General features: G+C 40.3%; 1 protein-coding gene across 3 annotated transcripts in view; it reads right to left on the bottom strand.

Annotated features, from left to right (window-relative positions):
• Nucleotides 1-24,419, bottom strand: part of pam (peptidylglycine alpha-amidating monooxygenase) — a 76,153-nt gene that overhangs the window by 39,903 nt on the left and 11,831 nt on the right. For all 3 annotated transcript variants that reach the window (XM_050052675.1, XM_050052673.1, XM_050052674.1), the window contains exons 6-15: nucleotides 23,927-24,014; nucleotides 20,314-20,405; nucleotides 17,312-17,395; nucleotides 15,091-15,139; nucleotides 13,346-13,413; nucleotides 12,668-12,748; nucleotides 12,505-12,581; nucleotides 9,677-9,780; nucleotides 4,620-4,813; nucleotides 4,321-4,380 (exon numbers count right to left, since the gene is read on the bottom strand). In XM_050052675.1, coding sequence (XP_049908632.1) covers nucleotides 4,321-4,380; nucleotides 4,620-4,813; nucleotides 9,677-9,780; nucleotides 12,505-12,581; nucleotides 12,668-12,748; nucleotides 13,346-13,413; nucleotides 15,091-15,139; nucleotides 17,312-17,395; nucleotides 20,314-20,405; nucleotides 23,927-24,014 — 897 coding nt within the window. The remainder of the gene's footprint in view (nucleotides 1-4,320; nucleotides 4,381-4,619; nucleotides 4,814-9,676; nucleotides 9,781-12,504; nucleotides 12,582-12,667; nucleotides 12,749-13,345; nucleotides 13,414-15,090; nucleotides 15,140-17,311; nucleotides 17,396-20,313; nucleotides 20,406-23,926; nucleotides 24,015-24,419) is intronic.

Genomic DNA, 24,419 nt, shown 5'->3' with positions numbered 1-24,419 from the left:
TTTTGCTTTTTCTTTTGTTTTTATACTCATATAACTATTGATCCATTCATGTGGCATCATTTTAGGATACATATTATTATTGCCCAGGTTGTCCTGAAAAAAAAGATGTTCATTACTTGACTGTGCATGAAAGGGTTGAGATTATACATGCATTAATAGACAGACAGGCCAGGCGGACAAAAAATAGCAATAAATGGCTTGGTTTTTTAAGGGTTAACATATCAGTCACCACCCGATTTTCTACAAAAAAGTACTTTTTTTAAATACCTTAAGTAAATTTAGCTGGTAGTAGGATTTTAATTAGGGCTGCATGATTTTGAATAAATATCTAATTGTTGATTATTTGACTGATAGTTCAACTCAACACAAACTCCAACACAAATCTCACTTGAAATGCCTTTAATAAATATGTTAAATTATCTATAAACCAAAAGCATCTGATCCTGCCTGATTAAGAGATAAAGAGAGTGGCAGGAACCTTGGTCACTACATTAATAGCTTTAGTAGTTACTTTTCAGATTCAACTTTTATAGCATAATGAGTTTATAAATAAAGATTAAACTTTCAGTGGTTACCAGACTTTTTGACTTATAGCTCCTACATTTCTTTTTTGCCTTGGTGCTATTTATTTTTAGAAGCTAAATCATTTAGGCTGTTTGCAAAATTGTCAGTGTTGATTGGCTATCACTTGTGCCGTGTAACCAATCAGAGGGGGCTGTAGGCGGGACATCGTTACAAAGCTCAGTGCAGTGGGGACTGCAGGCAGGTAGGGAGAGGCTGTATCAGAGCCAAAGGAGCGAGTTTTAAAATACATTTATTTGATCGATTACCGATGAAAAAACGTCTGATGCCGATTATGGTAAACTGAAGGTTGTGTTTACTCGCACAGCGTGTGCCTAAATCATTTTCCCGGTTCGCACATATATATATATATATTTTTAGGGGCAAATGTGAGTGAAATGCTCGCACAGTAGAGCACTTCTGCCCGTGCCGGACAGAAACTTCGCCACGCCGGAAATCCGGCGCTGTGCCGGAGAACTTTAACCCCTGAAATTTTCATGGATGCAACCCACATACTCAGCTCTGCTGCTCATGAGCAGCAGAGCTGAGTATGTGAAATAAACAGGCTTTTGAATGGTATAAGATGTATTTCCAAGAAGATGTATTTCCAAGAAGCATTGTTACAACAAAGAAATAATCTACCAAAAACAAATTTCCTTACTTTTTGTTCTTAGTTTATAAGTAAGTGCAATATAACCTCCTCCAAAAAAAAGTCAGTGCTTTGTCAATAAACGTGTTCAGCATGTAGAAAGCCATATTTCAATCTGTTCTATCCACGGTCTCTAATTCATCAGCGCTATGGTTTACCATCGCAGTTTACACAAGCACACCGCGCTAGCAGGACCAATAGCAGATTGTAAAAAACAAACTAAAATGAGAACTGTCTGTATGTAGTCTGTTTAACTTAGTTTGCCACTTATCTTAAAATGTTCCTGGGGTAGCCTACCTGCAGACAACGAGAGTCCTCAGTAGAGGTGGGAGAGAGAGCAAGATGAATGATTGATACTGATGTCTGTTCTTCATGCTTACATAATGTTACTCAGTATTGTGATGTCAGGAGTAATATTTATTCTATTGATATGTTAGGTTTGTTTCAAGTGAAATATTACTGAGTTTATATAGTGACTCTGCTAATGTTAACATGACTGTTGCTGCCATAGACTGTATAAAACTATATCTTGTGTTTTTTCCTAACCACCTGACCCTAAAGGAAAATGTCATGAAGTGAGGTGTCTGCATGTGTGTGTGTGGGAGAGAGAAGGGAGAGGGAGAGAGGGAGATGTTGGTCGAGAAAGTGTGTCTTATTAGTTACCATTAATGTCACTTGTTATGCTTCTGTGCAGTAATAGCTCTTTTTTTATTCTATTTCTGCATTATGTGATGTTCTTTGGATAGATATGTGACTACATTTTTATTATTCAAATGTGACAAGAAAAACACTGCTACAATAACTTGCACCCGTTTAGAAATTTGTCATTACCAATAGCTGGAAAAAAGTTTTCAGTAGGGTGTCTGCTGCTGAAAATGTCTGGCCTATTGACATTTTCTGGTTTTAAAATCCAGCCCAATTGAATTTGTAATTGAATAGCCCTGGTATATGGTCTATATGTTGCTGTTAAGTAACAAGAAAATTGCAGTACAGACATGCCAAAGAAGGTCTGAAGTCATTTAAAAACTAGGGGTGTAAATCATCATTATCATCACAATACAATATCATATTGATTCTTTGGACAACGATACAATATTTTCCAATATTACAAAGCCTGCCACCATACAATTTCGATTTGATACGATTCAGGTGTCTGTGATCAATATTAGGCAATATTATCTGCCCATATAACACAGTCTGTTAGAGAAGAAGCTGTCACCCCTTTCTTTTTTACTTCTGGCCATAAAACACATAAACAACACATAAATAATAAGTACAGTGAAGTTCACTTTAAACTGACTCCACTAACACAAATGAAAAAAGCACATGGGATAAGTTCACCATCAGGGCTTTCTGTCAGAGAGACCTTTCTGGAAGAAATCTGCCCTGAAGGCAAACCTCTCCTAACAGCCATAAAACACAGATTAACAACAAGATCATCAGATCTTGATCAGATTCAACAAAAGTATCACATTCAGCTCAGTAATAACTGTCAAGGATCATGGACAAAACAATTGGGGTTTTTTTTTGCTAATCACCCATTATTAGCTTAAGCATGCTTACACTGCATAAATTAGCCTTGCAACTAGCGGACATTTTTCCTCTTTTCATTGCTTAACTACGCCATAATCATTCTTACTCACCGGTGATTTAAGTCAATACATCTCCCAACAGAACAGCATGGTTGAATTTCAGCCTGCATGGTTTTTCTGCCAAACATTGTTAAAACAGAGCAGCTAATGTTGATTAAGCAAGAAGTTAGCAGAGTGAGACACTCGTCCAGGCAGGTAATGGTACATCGTGTTTTATCTTGTAACGTCATTGTTTACATACGGCATATTGAGTTGATTCCTATTTTCTCCGAAATCCAAAATATTTCCACACTGCTGCGGTTATCCTCATCGTCTTTCTCTTGGATGTTTGCCATCTGCCTGCCGCTGTTTGACAGTGACGCATACTTTCAAAATAACAGCCTATGCTTAAGATGAAGATATGGATCTATGTTTTCGCTTTTCATCGATGATATTGGATTGTTGATCATTAAAGCGATATATCGATCCCGATCGATGGATCGTTACACCCCTATTAAAAACAGTGCCACCATTCATTCACTCATCATGTGTTTGGTCACAATAAGGAACTACAAATACTGCCCCACGGTTGTATGCTTCCATGCAGTACTCAAGTTTCTCTTATAGTTTACATCCATGTATGTGAAAACATGAATGCTTCACACAGATGAAGAACTATACAATCAGCACAGTTTGAAGGTGGACATCCAAGATTAGTGTTGATCTTGTTGATCAGTATCTGACCAAATGTCTCCCCTTCTGCTCCTGAGATATGACACTGAATAATGGCCAGAAAAGTGTTTTATGCAGAACATTATGATGTCACAGTGAAGATGACCTTTGGGATATAAAATCTCATCACTTCATAATTTTATCCTATTAGACATTTGTGTTAAAATTTGTCATAATGAGCATAAGAATTCACAATGAAGAGACGCTTCTTAAATGCTCTACAGCGTGTCTACTGGGATCACGAGCATTATCTTAAGTGGCTGCAATCAGCTTTGGTGGCCGTGTCAGAGTGGTATTCTGGTGCAGCTGGGCCCAGTGAAATCCAGGGGTTACAGCTGGGACAAATGTTGTACCACTGTATCAGCACCACTATCATGGCCACTTTATCAGAATTCCAGAGTTCGGAGCTGACCTTCTCCCAGTTGTTTTTTAAGTGTGTATGAGGCCTAAAATATTGTCTGTGGGAGAAATCTCTGGGTAGAGCTGCAGTAAAACTATAAAGTTCTTCTCCTTATTTACCATGGATTAATATTTACAGAAGACAGGGAAGATATCTACTGGCTATAATCGGCTGTTCCTTATCACATGATATGGGGTGTATGGTGCTGCATTCCAAAAGTTGAACTTTGTCTATCTCAGGGCACAGACATTACACCCTGAAAAACAGCCACATGGAAACCCCTGCCTGACATCCCTCACTTTTGAGCATGCCTTCCTTGCATGTTCAAAGTCTAGGAGGGAAAATACTTTTGCTACCTAGTGTAGTTGTAATGACACAGTGGTGCAGCTTATTGCCTTTGAACTCACCCTGATCCAAAACCTGCTCTGTCTTGCTTGAATCCAGAAGCTGTCTGTGATCTTGATGATCTTCGGGGGGGAAAAAAACAAAGTTAAGTTAAAAACGGGTTCTTTTGAAAAATGTAAATGATGTAAGCTAATTTTCATAAGACAAGGAGGCACACATGGAGTAAAGTATAAAAAGCAAGTGTGTACATTAGCATACATTAACTTTCTCCCAAACAGAAAAATAAAAAGCTAGTAAATGCTAAACTGAATAACTATGGGTTAGCGGTATTCAACATAAACAATATGTGATGCTTTTGTACCTGTTGAGTGGCCCATATGCATCATAGAGTTCATGTCAGCTGGACTAACAGCCACAGGAACATTGGCCTCAGCTGGAATATGTTCAAACAGCTCTTTGGAGCCAGGCTCCATGCAGTTCATGTAGGGGATGGCGTGTTTGCTGTCCATGTAGTACATTATATAGAAGTTGCACATTTCATCAGCAGAGGTACCACTGCAGACAACACAGAAAAGTACCTGGTTATGAATACACCACTCATACATAACTAGAATTTCTGCCCTGCGGTTGTATGCCACTGCACACCAGTTTCTCTTAGAGTTTACTTCCATGTCTGTGGACACATGGATGCTTCACACACATCTTCCCACCAACAGCACAGAAGATCTATATGATCAGCACAGTTTCAAGGTGGACACCCAAGATTGGAGTCACCAATTCAGTATTTGACCAAATGTCTCCGCATCTGTTCCTGAGATATGACACTGAAAAATGGCCAGAAAAGTGTTTTATGCAGAACATTATGATGTCACACTGACCTTTGACCTTCAACCACAAAATTCTAATCAGTTTATTCTTTAGTTCAAGTGGACGTTTGTGTCAAACTTAAAGCATTTCCCTTTAAGTGTACTTGAGATTTAGTGTTCATGAGATTGAGAAAGATGCAAGGTCACAGGGACCTTTGACTAGGCTTGTGCCAATTTCCGGTTTAACCGGTTTGGTCCGGTTTAAGAGCTCCACCCGGTTTAATTCTCGTCTCCCGGATAAACCGGAGGAGGAAAAAAAGAAAAAAAAAAGCTTTTCACATCGGCGGCGTGTCAAGGCACTATATTCAACTTATCTTGCATTGTAATATGCATTATGACAACTTAATAAGGTTTATGTTTGTTTATAAATGAAGTGGAGGAGCCTACAAGTGTTTTGTTTAGTTTGTCTCAGAGGCTTCAGAGGGACTCCGCAGCTCCGCTCCACTCAGCTGTCTGCTGCTGCTGCGAGAGATCAAATTTCATTGGGGGCGGGGAAAAGTGTGAGGGAGTCAGCAGTCATTCAGTTTGTTGCCCTAGTAACCCGTTTCCACTGAAGAAGTTCCTGGTACTATTTGGGGGGCTGGAACTACTACAGGAATGTCCTCTCGCTCAGCTCTGTGAACCGCCGTGTCTCCACTGAGACAGCGGAGTCGGAGGAAGGCTCCTTGGTGTCCTTCTGCGTCTTCTTCCTCTTGTGTAACCTTGTGTGTATTGGCGGTTAATACAGCATTACCGCCACCTAGTGGATTGGAAGCGTATTATAGCTATAAGAGTAGGGCTGAAACGATTCCTCAAGTAACTTGAATAATTCCATTAATAATAAACCTTGAAGCAAATTATTTGCCTCAAGGCTTCGTTAAATTCAGTACAACTATACAGCGCACTGAGTTTCTCGTAAATGTTCATTTCTGTTAGACAATCCGCCTACGTTACTTCTGCTGTAGAGCTATAAATTAATCGGCAATAATCTGTCTAACGTGTTATAATGAAGATTGAAATATCACTGCCATGATGGTTTGCAGCTACATGTAATATTAGTGGCACGGGCTCTATTAACAGCCACAGCCGTGCGTAATGGTCACGTGTAATGACAGCTGTTCTGTCAGAGAACCACGTTGGTGTGAGACAGTCTGTAAAACTTCACTTCTTCTCTGCTGTATTTTTAACTGACAGATCTAATGAGTGGTGGAGCGGGCACAGATATCGATATTCAAACTGATTGAAGGGTGTTTCTGCATCAAATTGTGTCTTACTGTGTGAGACTACACAAAGCTTGTGCATGTGCGCCCACCACCACAATGACTGAGATATACTGTAAGTGCATGTGGGGCTTTATGAATTCATAAGCTTCATAAGTTTAATATCTGGGTGTAAAGGAACCTTCAGATAACTTTATCAAGCAGCCAGCGGGTCAGTGAGCTGGCTAACAGTGGATCTGAGCGGAGTCTTCGTAATTACACTGAACAAAAATATAAACGCACCACTTTTGTTTTTGCTCCCATTTTTCATGAGCTGAACTCAAAGATCTAAAACATTTTCTAAACACACAAAAGACCATTTCCCCTCAAATATTGTTCACAAATCTGTCTAAATCTGTGTTAGTGAGCACTTCTCCTTTGCCGAGATAATCCATCCCACCTCACAGGTGTGGCATATCAAGATGCTGATTAGACAGCATGAATATTGCACAGGTGTGCCTTAGGCTGGCCACAATAAAAGGCCACTCTGAAATGTGCAGTTTTGCTTTATTGGGGGGGTCTGGGGGGGTCAGAAAACCAGTCAGTATCTGGTGTGACCACCATTTGCCTCACGCAGTGCAACACATCTCCTTCGCATAGAGTTGATCAGGTTGTTGATTGTGGCCTGTGGAATGTTGGTCCACTCCTCTTCAATGGCTGTGCGAAGTTGCTGGATATTGGCAGGAACTGGAACACGCTGTCATATACGCCGATCCAGAGCATCCCAAACATGCTCAATAGGTGACATGTCCGGTGAGTATGCTGGCCATGCAAGAACTGGGATGTTTTCACCTTCCAGGAATTTTGTACAAATCCTTGCAACATGGGACCGTGCATTATCATGCTGCAACATGAGGTGATGGTCGTGGATGAATGGCACAACAATGGGTCTCAGGATCTCGCCACGGTATCTCTGTGCATTCAAAATGCCATCAATAAAATGCACCTGTGTTCGTTGTCCATAACATACACCTGCCCATACCATAACCCCACCGCAACCATGGGCCACTCGATCCACAACGTTGACATCAGCAAACCGCTCACCCACACGACGCCACACACGCTGTCTGCTTCTCCAACGTGCCACACACCATCGAATGTGAGCATTTGCCTACTCATGTCGGTTACGACGACGAACTGCAGTCAGGTCGAGACCCCGATGAGGACGACGAGCATGCAGATGAGCTTCCCTGAGACGGTTTCTGACAGTTTGTGCAGAAAATCTTTGGTTATGCAATCCGATTGTTGCAGCAGCTGTACGGGTGGCTGGTCTCAGACGATCTTGGAGGTGAACATGCTGAATGTGGAGGTCCTGGGCTGGTGTGGTTACACGTGGTCTGTGGTTGTGAGGCTGGTTGGATGTACTGCCAAATTGTCTGAAACGCCTTTGGAGACGGCTTATGGTAGAGAAATGAACATTCAATTCATGGGCAACAGCTCTGGGGGACATTCCTAAAGTCAGCATGCCAATTGCACGCTCCCTCAAAACTTGTGACATCTGTGGCATTGTGCTGGGTGATAAAACTGAACATTTTAGAGTGGCCTTTTATTGTGGCCAGCCTAAGGCACACCTGTGCAATAATCATGCCGTCTAATCAGCATCTTGATATGCCACAACTGTGAGGTGGGATGGATTATCTCGGCAAAGGAGAAGTGCTCACTAACACAGATTTAGACAGATTTGTGAACAATATTTGAGGGGAAATGGTCTTTTGTGTGTATAGAAAATGTTTTAGATCTTTGAGTTCAGCTCATGAAAAATGGGAGCAAAAACAAAAGTGTTGCGTTTATATTTTTGTTCAGTGTATGACAACGATGACGCTGAGTGACAGACCTGCCATAATGTGACATCTAATATTTCTCCAATATGTCTCATTAAACTCTTTCCACAGAAATACGGGACAAACTGCATCCCGTACTGAATCAGTAAGGGACAGTACATTTTATTTTTCAATATGGGACGAGGGGCAATTTTGCCGTCTCATGCCTTGGTGTGGCACTGGGGTCAGTCAAATCACTTATCCTCAGTTTTACTATCCTTACTTTTATCCAGACCTCTGCAGAAAAAGAGTCTGCTGCATTCCAGAGTTTTTCCTGGGGAAAGAGTTTGTAACTTTTATGGACACTACTGCGCTACTCGGCCAATTAATTAACTTCACTACTGAAAAGCTATTTGACTCAGAAAGTAGTGACGTCACCACGACACTAGTGAGAATGCTGTTAAATTCTTAAGGTCACACCTTGTAGTGAGCCATTTCCTAACACTGATTATTTTTGACAGTGTGAGAAATAGCGGCGTAGCATGAGTGCATAAGAAATCAGTCATTTGCGTGACTGGTTGACAGCTCTGACTTTCAAAAAAGGAAACAAATTTGTTGCTCATTTGTCTCATTTCAGAGACTTTTCTAATTTTCTCTTTCATATATTAATATTGTCCTTAAATAAAGCTAAAGTATTTCCATGAAAACACGCGGTATTTCTTATCCAATTACTTGATTAATTGCTAGAATTATCGATAGAATACTCGATTACTAAAAGAATCGATAGCTGCAGCCCTTGTACAGAGGTACATATGGACGTATGTACGGATGTACATACAACCCAACAACACTGCTATCTCTGACGAGGAGGCATGTAAAGTGGAAGAGCACAGCTCTATCTGTGTCATTAACACCTGTCTAATACATTATCAAACTGTGACAGCTGCCTGTTGTTACCTTCAGAGCCCTGCCAATGAACTGGTAATATTCACTGGCTAGTGAGCACTGACAAGTTTAGTTTTAACTGTCAAATGCCATGTTCACTACATTCCTTGCTTCTCTTCGTTTTTCATTGTCTTTTTCTCACTGTTCTTTCAGGAGCTCCTGGTTTTTAGTGATGCATTCTGACTTAGCTAATCATGCTGCAGTTCATCCCACATGTTTAAACATTAGTGGGACTTGTGAGTTCTGCGAATCGTGCACCTGACCCACGTCAGATGGACCACACCATTTCACAACACCTGCAGGAGTGTGGGAGTATCAGATGGCATGTTGAAATAGGTTTTATTGATAAAAATACATTTCTTTATCATGTTAGTACATATAACTTGTATTGTCAGTGATAGTTGGTAAGTAAAGTGTTGTACTTAATCTCAGTTCAGGGTCAACCATAGACCTTTTCACAGGTAGTGGAGGAGCAAACACAAGCTCATACATTATTAAAGTAGTCTGTATAGAACCTAGAAGAAAGCACAGAAACTAAAAGGTACTTCTGAGTCATACAACTTGGTGTAGAAATGCATTAGATGCTTTGGATTATATAACAGAACTCACCCAATATAAGTTTTGGAGGTTCTGCCCTCCCCACTAAACACACATCTGGCTGCAATGGTGTCACCATACTTCACATTCAACTCGTTGGCAGCAGGATAGAAAGCCTGGAGAGAAAACACATTCACTGCTGAGCAATGAGCAAACAGCACAATACATGAAAAACTGTTGTGATCAATGCATTATTGGTTTAATTCAGATGTATTAGTTACATGATCTAACCTAGTAATTATTAACTCCTTGAAAAACTGGGAACAACTTGGACATGCTTAGACGAATGCATATACCAGCGCTCTGATTTTGACTCATGTCTTTGTCAATCCCATGTGTCTGTCACCACGATTATGACACAAAGTGGTGATCAGTTCATTCAGAGATAAATCCCACTAATAAAGGGAGTGCATGATTAATATAAACCCAAATACCTATACATTACAGCTCATTAAATTCAAGAGTAAATGGGAGAAAAATTTGTTCATTGAAATTTTGGAAGTGTTGGAGAATCCATCTTCATATATATATAAGGCATTTGGTGATTACAATGAACAACAACAATAAAAAAAAAAAAAGAGATAAACCATTACATAATACTCTGCTCAAAAAAAGAAGGGAACACTTAATTGTCACAGTACACCAAGTCAGTTACACTTCAGGGATATCAATCTGTCCATTTAGCAAGCTCAAGTGATTGTGAATCAGTTTTACCTTTGCTTTGGTGCAAATGAGAGTGACAACAGGGGGCAAAAGCAAGACAACCCCCAAAAAGGGAATGGTTTTACATGTGGTGGCCACAGACAGTTGCTCTCTCCTTCTGTGTCCTTGTCACTACTGTTAGCATGAGGCAGTACCTGCAGCCCAGTCAGGTTGCACAGGTAGTCCAGCTCCTCCAGGATGGCACATCCATTCATGCTGTCACAAGAGGGTCTGCTGTGTCTCCCAGCACAGTCTCAAGAGCATAGAGGAGATACCAGGGGACTGGCCGTTACAAGAGGAGAGCTGGACGAGGCCGTAGAAGGGCAGTAGAATATGCTCCTCTGTGAGAGGAGGAACAGGAGGAGCACCGCCAGAGCTCTACAAAATGACCTCCAGCAGGCTACTGGTGTGCGTGTTTGCGATCAAACTGTCAGACACAGACTCCATGAGGATGGCATGACTGCCCGACATCCTCTAGTGGGACCTGTGTACACAGCCCAGCACCGTACAACTCCACTGGCATATGCCAGAGAATACCAGCATTGGCAGGTCTGCCATTGGTGCCCTCCTCTCTTTACAGATGAGAGCAGGTTCACACTGAGCACATGTGACAGGTGTGAAAGAATCTGGGGACGCCATGGTGAATGTCATGCTGCCTGTAACATCATCCAGCATAACCGGTTTGGCAGTGGGTCAGTGATGGTCTGGGGACGCATATCCTTGGAGGATCACACAGACCTCCATGTCATAGCCAACAGTACCCTGACTGCTGTTAGATACTGGGATGAAATCCTCCAAGTGACTGTCAGACCTTATGCTGGTGCAGTGGGCCTTGGGTTACTCCTGATGCAGGACAATGCCTGGCTCCATGTGGCAAGAATGTGTAGGCAGTTCCTGGATGATGAAGGCATTAATGCCATTGACTGACCCTCTAGTTCCCCTGACCTAAATCCAGTTGAGCACCTATGAGACTTATTGGTTATGTGTTGGAGCATCCAACACCACCAAGTACTGCCACAGACTGTCATGGAGCTCACTGATGCCGTGATCCAGATCTAGGAGGAGATCCCCCTAGAGATCCGCCAACTCATCTGGAGTGTATACAGGCACGTGGGAGCCATACACATTACTAAGTCACATTATGAGTTGCCATGATAAAATTCACACAAGTTGGGTCAGCCTGTGATTTCAATTTGTTACTTTGATTTTCGGTGTGACTTTGAATCCAGCCCTCAGTGGGTTGATGAAACAAATTACAAATTACACAAAGTACACCAGTAAAGATTTTCAACTTGAATATTTCTGACATTTCATTTAAGTGTTCCCTTAATTTTTTTGAACAGTGTAGTTTTAATTTTGTTGGGGTCATTAGATGCATCTTCATAATGTTTGTTTTGTCTGACCAATAGTCGAAAACCCAAACAGATTCAAATTATAACTATAGAACACTAAAAAATCGTCATATTGGAAAAGATGGAACCAGACAAACGGGGGGGAACGGCGCATGCTCTGTTGTGACGACACTGCCCATACGTTTGTTAAACAAAAGAATGAAAAGATTGTAACTGTGTGGAATGGATACGTGTATGGTGGGTATACGTCTGTGGTATTGATGTTGTCTTTGTAACTTGTGAAGTTGCCTGTGTAATGTATGTCTATTCTCGGGGCTGTACGGAATGTGAAAATAATTCTCCTGAATAGGACAATAAACCTATCTATCTATCTTAAATCTGTCATTTTGCTTAAATGGTTGATCAGTTATCAGATTTTTTGATTAAAGTAACTGTTTGACATTTGGTCAATTTGTTTTCTTGCCAAATTAGATGAGGAGATGGATCGCACTCTCATATCTGTTTGCTAAATATGAAGCTGGAGCTATTAGCCAATTAGCTTAGCTTGGCACAAAGAGTAGAAACATAGCGAAACAACTCTGTCCAAAGGTAACACTTCAGACAAAGGACATTTTGGTTTTCATATGGATTACACAAATGTGACATTAAGTGATAAATAGTGAGCCTTGGAGGAGTTTAGCTGTTTCCAGTAATTATCCTAGCTATTATGATAACTCCCCAGCCATTCAGCGGCAGGGACACCACAAACATGTCAGTTTTTAATTGCCTTCTGATGCAGTAATGTACCTGTGGAAGCTGAGGGGACTGTCTCCCAATAAGGCTCCACTTCCCGTCTCGGATCCTGTAGCCACTGACCACTTGACCTGTGATAGGAACACCCATCCAGGTTAAAACTGCACTGATAAACGTTACTCTGAAACGGACTGCTAAATTATCTGGTTTGACTCACCGAGATGGTGTGTGTGGGTCCTGAAGGCAAACGGGTAGATGGGATATGAAGTGTAGTCACAGGCGATGTCTGCATTTGTAACTAACGAAAGAAAATGAAGGAAAGTCAAGTCAGGCTCAATCTGTGATCACTGTACAGCCCCAGTTCTGGCCCTCCTGTCCTTAGAAGCACTCCAACACAACATTTGTATTTGGACTATATGGACTCAGACAGTTTGGGCGGAAAGTGTGCTACAATTCTGCCTTAAAGGGATAGTTCACTCCCAAATAAAAAAAATACATTTTTTAAATTTTTTTTTACCTGTACCCCAATACCATCGTAAACACTATACTCTGGTGAAATGTAAGGAAGGTATGAAGGCATAAAAAAAAAATAGATATCGCCCAAGCCTGTAATCAGCTCTATGTTGATGTAAATTATGTGTGTGATACCCATGCTGCCATTTTGCCAAAGCTATTTCTAATGTCTGGAAGACAAGCAATGTCAATTACAATCTTAAACTGCACAGCAGCTCTCAAACGTTTATGGATAGTTGTTTTTCCCGGCCTTGTTCGAGAAAAAAAAAGAACTTAAACAGAAACAATGGCTTGTCAATAAAGGCTGTCTCCCAGAAACACCTATAAGAGAAATTATCTATGAGCTTGACCAATTTACATCCAGGAAAAATATGAAACATACCTCTTTTTCCTGGAAGGATAACTGTATCCACAGACATGAGCAGGTATATGCCAGCAATGAACGGCTGCCTTTAAGGAGGGCAAAAAGAGATTTAGTTAGAGGGTAGGAAGATGTTGTTTGGTCACATTTTTTAAACACTAGTCCCCTGACATTTTCTTTCTAGTCGTTTTTAGTCTATATGTGCATTCTTCCAGTGCTCCAAAAGGAAACACAGCCTTATTTCCACCAAGCAGTCCAGTTCAGTACACTTCAGTTTGGTACACAATAGTAGGCTTATTTTTTACATTGTCAAAAGTTGTGGATGGTACCAACAAAACCATATCTTACTATCCTGGTTTTTGGTCACCCCTCTGTTGGGGTACCTAGCACACTGATCCAGTTCTAAAAAGACTCTTGCTTAGGGCTGAGTTGTGGCTGGTTTTGAAGCTTATGTAACCACTGTTCATACCGTGGCAAGGTTTACGTCCATTAGTAAACTATAACTATAAAATGAAAGGATGTTTTGCTGCATCTTCATCTTTATTAGTTAACAGTTAGCAGCTGTAGACTGAGAAACAATAATTTAATTCACTGTGCCAACTGGTGGCTACCGCTAACTTTAAAGGTGGCATTTTTTTCTTGCGTGTTACTCAATGCATGAGATGACAAAATGAATCAATCAACACACCTTAAATGTCAAAATGACAACTTTGACCATTCCATTAGTTTTATTGACTCTCTTGGATGACATACACTTGCTGATTGGATCTTTAAGCATTAAAAAAATGTATATGAATTTCAACCACATTATGTGAACTGCAAATATTTTTATCGCCACTTGGAGAAGAAATGTGGCAGAGCATCTTTCCGGTACGCTGTGGCACCACTAAACCCCTGCTCTTGCCTTAAAAGCACTCAATGCACAAACCTGCTATTTTTTAAATATCTCATGGAGAGACTCTCCTGCATTGGGTTGGGTATCCGGTGGCTAACCCAGAAAAGCTGTATCACAGGTAAAAATATTATGTATGTATAGATTCATGGGTATGGGCATGGGATAAAGATAATCTGCACGCGGGCGGGCAGTGTGTGAGAACAAAGACATATTTTTCATTTTTCAGAATAAAACAAATAAAAAGATGTGCAGTATCAGTGTAATATTTTGACATTTAAATCACTATTATCAAGCCGCAATTTGAGCACCATGGTGTGCAGCCAGTGAAAGAGACTTTTCCTCCACTGGATTTGTAATTCAAGAACAGAGAACCCATCTTAATGTGAGTGACTGTAGCCTGTGTGTGTTTAATAATGGGTGGATGCAGGTTTTCAAAAACAGGCCCATGAAAGACTCTGACTTTTACTCCAGTCTGTTCTTTCTCGTTCTGAAAATGTTGGAATTCAACCCCGTTCTGTAGATGATAAACAAGGTGCAGATGTTCGTTTGCGTCATTGGTGAAGAGGAACACATCAAGTGCTGGACGGAGCAGTGAGTGACAACAACTACAACTACACTGAGAAGTACTGTCTGCGGTGATAATGCTAAACACATCTACTTTCTAGGTACATGTTCGTATGGGTTACTTTTGGTTTGAAAGGTACTATACCAAAAGTTTTTGATGGAAAGGTGACTGTATATAGTTGAATCAGGGAGATAAGGCTAAGCACCATGCAGCTATTTGTTTATACAGGCACTAAATGTCACAGTCCCCTCTACTTGTTATATCAGCATGCAAGAAAAAAGTTGATGCTTTTAAGTAAATACTTACAGTTTGGTTGTCATTCTTAAGGTAAGTCCTGAGCAGTCTCTATGATGGTCTGAAAAAGAAAAAACAATAAAATCAAACTTTTTTCACCACCAACAATTTTAATTGAAAGTCAGAGCTTTTTTTTTTTTTATCTGAACGAGCACTATATTCACCCAAGTTGACACAGTGGTGCTCAGTTTAGCCTGTTAGCATGCTAACATCTCCTAATTTGCACTACACACATAGTGTGTGCTGAGGCTGAATGTCATTAGTTTTGCAGGTATTTGGTCATAAACCAAGTATTGGGCAGACAGAAAACGAGGCCTGATGGTGGCCCAGGATGACAATTTATTAGAATTAATCCAGAGCAGGGCATGAAGTTGAGTACAAACTTTCATGGCAATCCATCCAGTTTTTGTTGAGACATGTCACTCAAACCCACAAATGTGGAGCTCATGTTGTTGAATTTACATGATGAGACATGTTGGATGATTTTGTTGCTCTGGACAATACTATCAGGGTGGCCAGCTCTCACACACTGATTTTAAGACTTATGCAGTTGACATCACTCCAGTTAGAGATTTCACACAGAACAGATGTCTGGTGTATTTACATGTTGAAAAGAACCTTTCCCAGCACGAATAGCAGTAACCACCAAAAACATTCCAAAGCCAGTTGGAGCACACAGAGTCACAGGCACAGTCATCTTCGCCAACGTGATCCACTTGCAACTCTGATCCATAACGTCTTTTGAAAATAGCTTGTATTGCTTATCAACTTGCAGGATCCACTGGCGGCAATATGTGATGCATTTGATTTAATGACTTGGGATGGGATAAAAATGAATCACCACGAGGGGGATATCAAAAGCAGAGAGGGAGGAAATCCCCTCCATCCCCTCCCCAGTAATTAGCACCCATGGTATCACCAAAATCATTAGGGATTTATCCTCTGGAAAACATGAAGATCTGGACCAAATTTTGTGCCTACCCATCCAGTAGATGTTGGCATATTTAAGAGGGTCAAAACTCCAGCAGCACTTAAAGTATATGAAACAACTTTACTGTAAGACCTGACAATGCAGTCTTACAATACAGTTGTTCTATAGACCACAAGACTTCTTCCCCCTCTGCATGCACCTTGGAGGTAGGTGAGGTTGTGCCAAACAAAGGTTACCAGGGCTCTCATTTATAACCACTGAAAACAAGGTGTGAAAGAGGCATATGGCACTTCCCACGCAAAAGTTGTGATCAACACAAAACAGACTTGATGGGAGAAACCTTGACCCATGCTTACAAACATTTTGGAGACAGGAAATTGGCGACGCAGATGGTGAGGTAGGAGCCTGATTGCAAAACCTGTCTGATAGGTTTTGGCACTCGTCATTTTTGGCTTTTGTCCATCTGCCCATTTTTAGTATAAATCCTATGCATTGCCTTACAAATGAGACCCCATAGGCCTGTACTTCAATGCAGGATTTAGACTTAGCGAGGAAACTTCAGGATTAATTTTTTTTAGTACAAAGCTGGTTCTCTTTTTACAGGGATAAATCACTGTGGTAACTTATGCTAAACAGCTAACCTGCTCCAGAGCAGGTTATTTTCAGAGTATCAGATCACAGCCTTTTAAAACTAAGCTTCTAACAAAATCAGAGATTGTTTACACACGAAACACGATTTTAATTTATGCAAAGTTTATTTTAATATGCAGTGATAGTGTTGCTATTTTACACTCTGATTCCATCACTGCAGCTCAGAAAAACATGAGTCGCCTGTGTGATGAGAACTAGAGAGAAAAGAGACCATTTTATTGTAAAAAATAATCCACACACCGACTCACTGAATACAGTTATTATAAATGCAACATTTGGGTTAGATAGACCTCATCAGTCATTAATTAGGCTAGTTTTCCGCCCTTTATTTCAGTAACAGAAACAGTCTGGTTTTACTCTAACATGTTTTATGTGACATATTTAGAGTAGTTTCATCATTATCCAACTAAATAGCAAAAAATACTGTATACTAATGTCACATATGATACCTACACGTAATTCATGTCTTGGCCGATGGTGAAATTTGGATAGTATTTTCAATGTTTCTACATTTTCCGTTATAAACCTCTTGTAGTTGGAATTATTTTTTCACTCCTGAATCTTTCCAGATCTTACTGAATTAGATGTAACTCATAACATAAATAATCTGTATAAAACAATGTTAATACTTTAACTTCCAATAGGACTCACCTCTGAAAGCACTGGCATCTCCATAATGAATCTGCAGCACAAAGTGGGTCATTCCTGAATTCCTTCCAACTTTAAAACCAACGTCTGATGAGACAACAGAGAGAAGAACAGAGGTCAGAGAGACAAGAGACCACATGGAGATGGAAACAACTGAGGGACAAAAGATAGAAAGATGTATGAGATCCTCTTCCCATTAAAATGTGTCTTGGTGTGTCAAACCAGCAAAGCAGCAGCCATTAGCCTGTTATTGAGCTTAACTATGACAATGAAAGCTGTAAGAAAGCTAATGGATATTCAAGACATTTGTGGATAGAGTCAAGACGAGTTGAACAGCTTTCAATTTGGGCTGGTGAAAGCATAACTTGGCAATTCATCGTTCAGTTCAGTTGTTTGAGCTGGACAGGGTGATCTAATCTTAATCAGATCTTAATATGGACACTGGAGACTTGGGGTGGGCCATATTGCCCTAAAATAATATCACAATATTTCAGGGTATTTTTGTGATAACAATATTCTTGACAATATGACAAAATATTTCATTGTTAATTTAAGAACATATAATTGCAACAAAATATGTGATATAGTTTTACATGTCAAACGTTTGCCTCAAAATATTCAGTAAAACTGGAAAAAAAAAAGTTTGTGAACAACAGTAACTCAGAGTGAGATTCAGATTCTGTATACAATATTAATAGTACAACAATTACACATTTAAACAGTTCTCCGTCAATAAAAAAATGTACCCTGGGATCTAAATCAACAGGTGATTTCTTTATGCTCTGCCATTTCTCCTCTAATCATCACACTGTAACCTGTGACAGGCTGCTATATAACTATTGCACATTCTCATATATGTAGTTTTTTGTCAAGTCAAGAGCAGTTTATCACAAAAGGTTTATCACAAAATCACTTGACGAAACTGACTACTGTGTGCACAAGGCTTGTGAGGAGAGGGAGAGACGCTTTGCTGCTGCCAGAGGAGCTGCTGAATGAGTTCCCTCTGAGCGGAAAGTCGCTAAAAAAGTCTGAGAAGTCTGGGGCTGTTCATAAAATAAAACAAAACTCCACAATTTATTCCACACTAAGTCTGTAATAATTTTGCTTTCAGCTATGCTTGTTGTTGCTGTGGGTAACAGCATGAAGTCAACATATCAACAAGTCAAAATATTGCGAAGTAACACAATATGAATTTTTCATATTAAAAATTATACCGGTATTATCATGAACAATGTGATATGGCACACCGCTACTGGAAGCAAATATTAATACCAGGTGTAAATGTAATCAGGTTAAATCATATCTAGATACAATCTGGATACCAGACACAATTTAATGCAAGGCATAAAGGAGGTCTGACTGTACATAAAACCCATACTTGGCTAATCAGGATCTGTCTTTACCTCATGTATTTTCAGTGGAACTACTTTTATACTAAAGAAATAGTTCCTATGAAAACTGTAAACTGTAAGGTCGGAGGATTATGAGATTAAGGGACACTGTTTCTGGAAAGACATATGCTGCTTTCAGTAAAATAAGCACCAGAAAACAGATCCCATTTGCCTCCATTGTATTGGGGAGGATGGAAAAATCTCAGTAACACATATCTCAAAACTTGGGGTGTAATGATACATTGATCTGGATCGATATATCGAATCAATGATGAACAATCCAATGTTAATGATGCAAAGTGAAAACGCTGATACAAATTATATTATATTGTTTCATATCAATCACAGGCCCCAGTACTGAATCGGAAGGAAATTGTATAATGGAAGACTTTGTAATATCAGCAAATATCGTATCTTTGTCCAGAGTATTCATATATCATGATGAAACTTGTGATTAACACAATTAAATATACAACAAACAACAAACTAAGCACAAAAGCTCAAACAAATTCCTAAAAGAACCCAAGTCTTTTGTCTGTAATGTGCAATGCGGCTTAATGTGTAATGTGAATTATCTAAAAACAGTATAAAAAGTATATTAAGGGGCATCAGTGGCTTAGTGGATAGAGCAGACGCCCCATGTACAAGGCTGTTGCCGCAGCAGCCCGGGTTCGACTCAAGCCTGTGGCTCTTTGCTGTATGTCATTCCCTCTCTCGTTCTCCCCCTTTCACACTTGAGTTTCCTATCAATTAAAGCAACACTTACCTTTCTGGAAATTTTACACTTTTCTTTGTTTAGGTTAAAATGCTATTAATAAGCTGATGGCACACTAAAATGTAAGTGAATCCCACCAGAAATAAAAACTCATAATTATACCATTCTCATATGGTTCCAAGAAAACTGTAACCAATTATTGCATTTGGACCAAATGCAATGATTGGTTGGAGTTTTCTCCTGTCCTGTCTGTCTTGCCCACGTGGAGGCCTCCGACTAACGTAACCGCTCACGTAAGTATATTAAACAGTCTAATAGCATCTGGCAGGAAGGACTTCCTATAGCATTCAGTCCAGTTAGGACACGGTCAAACAGAAAGTGTTTTAGCAGCTGGAGGCTCCTTTTTGTGATTGTTTTAAATGAGAATGAAGCTTTTTGCTCACTGTTTTTGCGTTGATACACGCCTCACTTTTCTTTTTTTCTGCACCCAACAAACTATTTGCTAACAGCCTCTCATCCTCAACCAAAGATACAGCAAGTACCCTCTGCCTCTCCATTTTAGTAACTAGCTACTAATTAATGTGAAATAAAATAAATAAATAAATAAACAGTAGATTGATTACACAGGGAGGAATGGGTGGGAGGTGATGCGGTGGTTGCCTGGCAACAATAAAAAGGCACAGCAAGCATTGTTTTTCTAGTGGCATTCAATTAAAAAAAAGGTAGTGCGGAGCGCCTCAAATTTTGGAACCTGCAAAAGACTTTCTGTGTGATCCGGCCTTAGGCTGGTGGACTTTTTCAGACAAATGGCAGCAATGTGACATGACTAGATACAACTTGAGGATCAGTGAATACTTATGACTCTTATTAACTCTAAACCAACCTGTTAAGAGACATACCTTTAGGTAATTTAGTAGGTGGTGCATTCCGAGCCCAGGCGTACATGATGGAGGCCTCATCCTCACAAGTGCCTTGTACGCTGCCACAGTCCCTTAAGAGAGAGAACCAACACAATCATTACCACTTTAACAGCACTAACACCTGTCCCTTAGATGGAAAGAACACCTGCAGGCATGTCTATAACAAAAGACAGAATAAATAATACTGGTCTGGATTCTCAGACATCCAGTTCATGATTTTCTCAAAAAGGTCAAGGGCAACTAAGCTTGCTTTGGACTAATGTTACTGTGCAAACCAAGTTTGTAAAGTAGTGAAAAAAAGAGGAGCACAATGCAGTAGATGTTAGATAATCAAATCTATATTAAAAATATCTTTTTGGCCTCTTGGAGGAACCAGAAAAAGCTGTAGCCACTGATACATTATCATCTTATGGAGCTGATATTCTGAATACGCTACCAAACAGTTATATATTTACACATTAACCACGCAAGCACTGTGGAGTCATGTGAGTCTAGTATTCTCTCTCCGTTTAGCTGCAACAACTCCAGAGAAAATATCTGTCTCTTTAGCTGCTAAATGCTCTACTATGTTCACCAACTGGTCTCTAAAGCCTTATTCGCCTGAGACTATTGTTACCTAGAGACTTCTAGTAATGTGTAATAATTGTGGAGGTGGAGGTCCTCTGTGATTTTAATCGTACACAATTCTGCAATTTTTGCAATTTGTCAGTAAAAATCCGACCACAATTAACCTTCCATATTTCACAACAGAGGTCAGGTGATAATATAGAGTGCCCCACAAATGAGTCCTAAAACCAGGAAATCAGTTAGCATTTTACTACTCCCGGTTCCCTTGTCTCAAAGTCAAAAGGTTTTTTGAATGGGTTTTTGGTTAGAAACTTGAAATAAGGTCCGTGATTAACACAAGCTTGAGAGATTTTCACGTTTTTTTTCTACCACATAAACTACATCTGTATTCCCCACCCCTGAATTTTGAAGCCTTTACATGCCCTAAAAAAGGTGGTTGCTAACAAGTGGCTAAATGAGACTACAGAACATCATCACACTAAACATGGCTTTACAGCCTTGTTGTGACAGCTATGTGAAGTCATGTGACCTTGGTGTAATTCATTTACAGCCTAATTATAGTTTTTTACCTCTTGATATTGCATTTAGGCTTCAAAATTCATAAAAGTGGTGTTCATTTGTGAAGATTATTTTGCTGAACAATACATGTAAGTATCATAACGTTGTTCACCACCAAGTTTATTTTCTGAAAGAATCTAAAATCCAGTGGAAAAATCCCAAGGGAACCAGGGTAATGCTAGCTTCCCCGTTGGCCTACAGAAAAACATCATTCCTGTGGCACTCTATTTGTCCCATGTGAATTGGGATAACAGTGATTTGTGGCTGTATTTGGATTTTTTGTTTTTTTTGCACATCTTTCCCAATTGGGAATTATGGGGATTGCATTGGCGATTATAAATCAAAGTTTTAACAGCATTTTGGATACAAAATCAGGAGGTTCATCTCGCTACACAGCATAGAGACACATACGCAAAAAGAAGGAGCTCAAATAAATCAGAATAGCAAAATCTCAAAAGCAAATGAGATGAATGACATGCATGGCAGCATGCAGTAAGAACATTTTTCAACAGTTATGTTACACAAAGCCTTGACAACGTATCCAGTTAATTTGAGTAAAATACAGACTTGGTTCATCCCGTGCAAAGGTGCCACAGTTGGGGGATAATTTCTAAATCACGAGGTCCCCAAAAAACATTTGTCCCATGCAAAGAGGGCTTAACTGTGTCTGCCTGTTTATTTGTTTGGTGCTGAGCAGGTAGTGAACAGTGTGTTTATCAGAGCTTTTACACTGAAATCAGCTGCCAGCTGCTGCTGTAGGTGGGGTAAATGAGAGTAAAGAGACTAAACCAAAACAGAAAAAGATATCACAAAAAAAGCTCCACAGGCAGTTCCTTTTTACAGACAAAAAGTACGGCCTACTTTTCAACAAGTTTTTTTTTGTTTGTTTGTTTTTAAAGAGGAAATGACAAAGCAGTGGACTGCTTCTGTTAACCCCAAAGGGTTTGACATGTACTCATAGCTCTGAGGCTGTGGCTCAGAGACAGAGCGGGTTGTCCATTAATCTGAAGACTGGGGTTCGATTACCAGCTCCTCCAGTCTGCATGTCAAAGTATCCTTGGGCAAGATACTGAACCCCAAATTGCCCCCACTGGCTGTTCCATTGGTGTGTGAGTGTGTGAATGGTTACTGAGTAGCAGGTGGCACCATGTATAGCAGCCTCGGCCACCAGTGTGTGAATGTGTGTGTGAATGGGTGAATGTGACTCAGCAGTGTAAAAGCTTTGAGTGGTCAAGAAGATTAGAAAGGCGCTGTACAAGTGCAGTCCAATACCATTTATTTTAATCAACTCTGGATTTTACTGTATGTACTACATTAAAGGGATAGTGCACCCAAAAATGAAAATTCAGCCATTATCTACTCACCCATATGCCAAGGGAGGCTCTGGTGAAGTTTTAGAGTCCTCACAACACTTACGGAGATCTGAGGGAGAAGTGGGTAGCAGCACAACTGCACACCTAATGGCTGATGGCGACCCAGATTAAAACATCCAAGAACAGAAATGAAACCATAAAATATCTCCATACTGGGGCGTCGGTGGCTTAGTGGTAGAGCAGGCGCCCCATATACAAGGCTGTTGCCGCAGCGGCCCAGGTGCAACTCCAGCCTGTGGCCATTTGCTACATGTCACTCCCTCTCTCTCTCCCCCTTTCACGCTTGTCTGTCCTATCAATTAAAGGCTAAAAATGCCCCCAAAAATATCTAAAAAAAAAAAGAAAATCTCCATACTGCTCGTCTGTAGTGATCCAAGTGTCCTGAAGCCTTGACATATAAAGTTGTTTGGAAAAACGTCATCTGAACTCTGTTTTTAGCCTCATTGTAGCCAGTAGCTCTAACTGCCTCTGTGTACATTGAGCTGATGTGTGTGCGCTTGCGCGAAACCATGAGACATGCGCACCGCCTTTATGTGTGTTCACGTGCCATCGCTGGTCTTGCGCGCAAGCGTGCACACGTGAGCACGATCCACGGAGAGGCAGTTAGAGCTACAGGCTAAAAACAGAGTTCAGATGACATTTTTCCAAACAACTTTTTATGACAGGGCTTCAGGACACTTGGATCACTACAGACGAGCAGTATGGAGATATTTTGTGGTTTCAATTATGTGTTTTTTTGGACATTTAATCTGGGTCGCCGTCAGCCATTAGGTGTACGGTTGTGCTGCTAGCCACTTCTCCCTCGGATTTCCGTAAGTGTTGTGAGGACTCTAAAACTTCACCAGAGCCTCCCTCGGCATATGGGTGAGTAGATAATGGCTGAATTTTCATTTTTGGGTGCACTATCCCTTTAAACACTCACCGCTGTGTTTGGTGTACCACTAATACAATAAAAATCTGTGATGTCTGGACACTGCTGTGTAACCCTGCTAGAAGCTGAAACAGGATGTATTGAGGATACTGCCACTGTATGATTAGTAATTATGATGAAAGAGTCTGTGGAACAATGGCCCTGTGCTAAAATTAGACATTACCAGTAGCTGCTGGTAGACGCTGGAGTCTGACAGCCAAACAGGAGCATGTGATGAACTGTGTCCATACTGGCATGAGGTATGAAGTCCACTGAGGGAGGAAAAGCACTGTGGTTAAAATATTGAATATTTAATGAAATGCTGAAGTTACTCAACATGGTTTTGGTATTAAGAATCAATTCTCTCTGACCATTTCTGTCTCAACTTGATTCTCTGTTTGAGCTAATTCGCACACAAGCTTTGGGCTGTATCATGTGTCCCTCGGATCAAGGTCAGCAGAGTTCACAGTGGGACTAAGCACATTTTGCAGGCCTTTAGTGTGCAAACAGACCAATGTTTGAACACCACAGGGTCATCATCACAGTCAGAGTGGAGAAAAGACGCAAGACGGGCACCTATATCCCTAAAACATGTTTACAGTGTGGGTAAAGCAAAAGTAATTATGTATTCTGATTTATCATGCCACAGAAAAACAAATTTAAATTATTTGAAAAAT

The sequence above is a fragment of the Epinephelus moara genome, chromosome 9 (genome assembly GCF_006386435.1).
Source record: "Epinephelus moara isolate mb chromosome 9, YSFRI_EMoa_1.0, whole genome shotgun sequence".
Classification (NCBI taxonomy): Eukaryota; Metazoa; Chordata; class Actinopteri; order Perciformes; family Serranidae; genus Epinephelus; species Epinephelus moara.
Note: the sequence above shows the minus strand (reverse complement) of the source record. Positions and strands in the feature narration are given on the sequence as shown.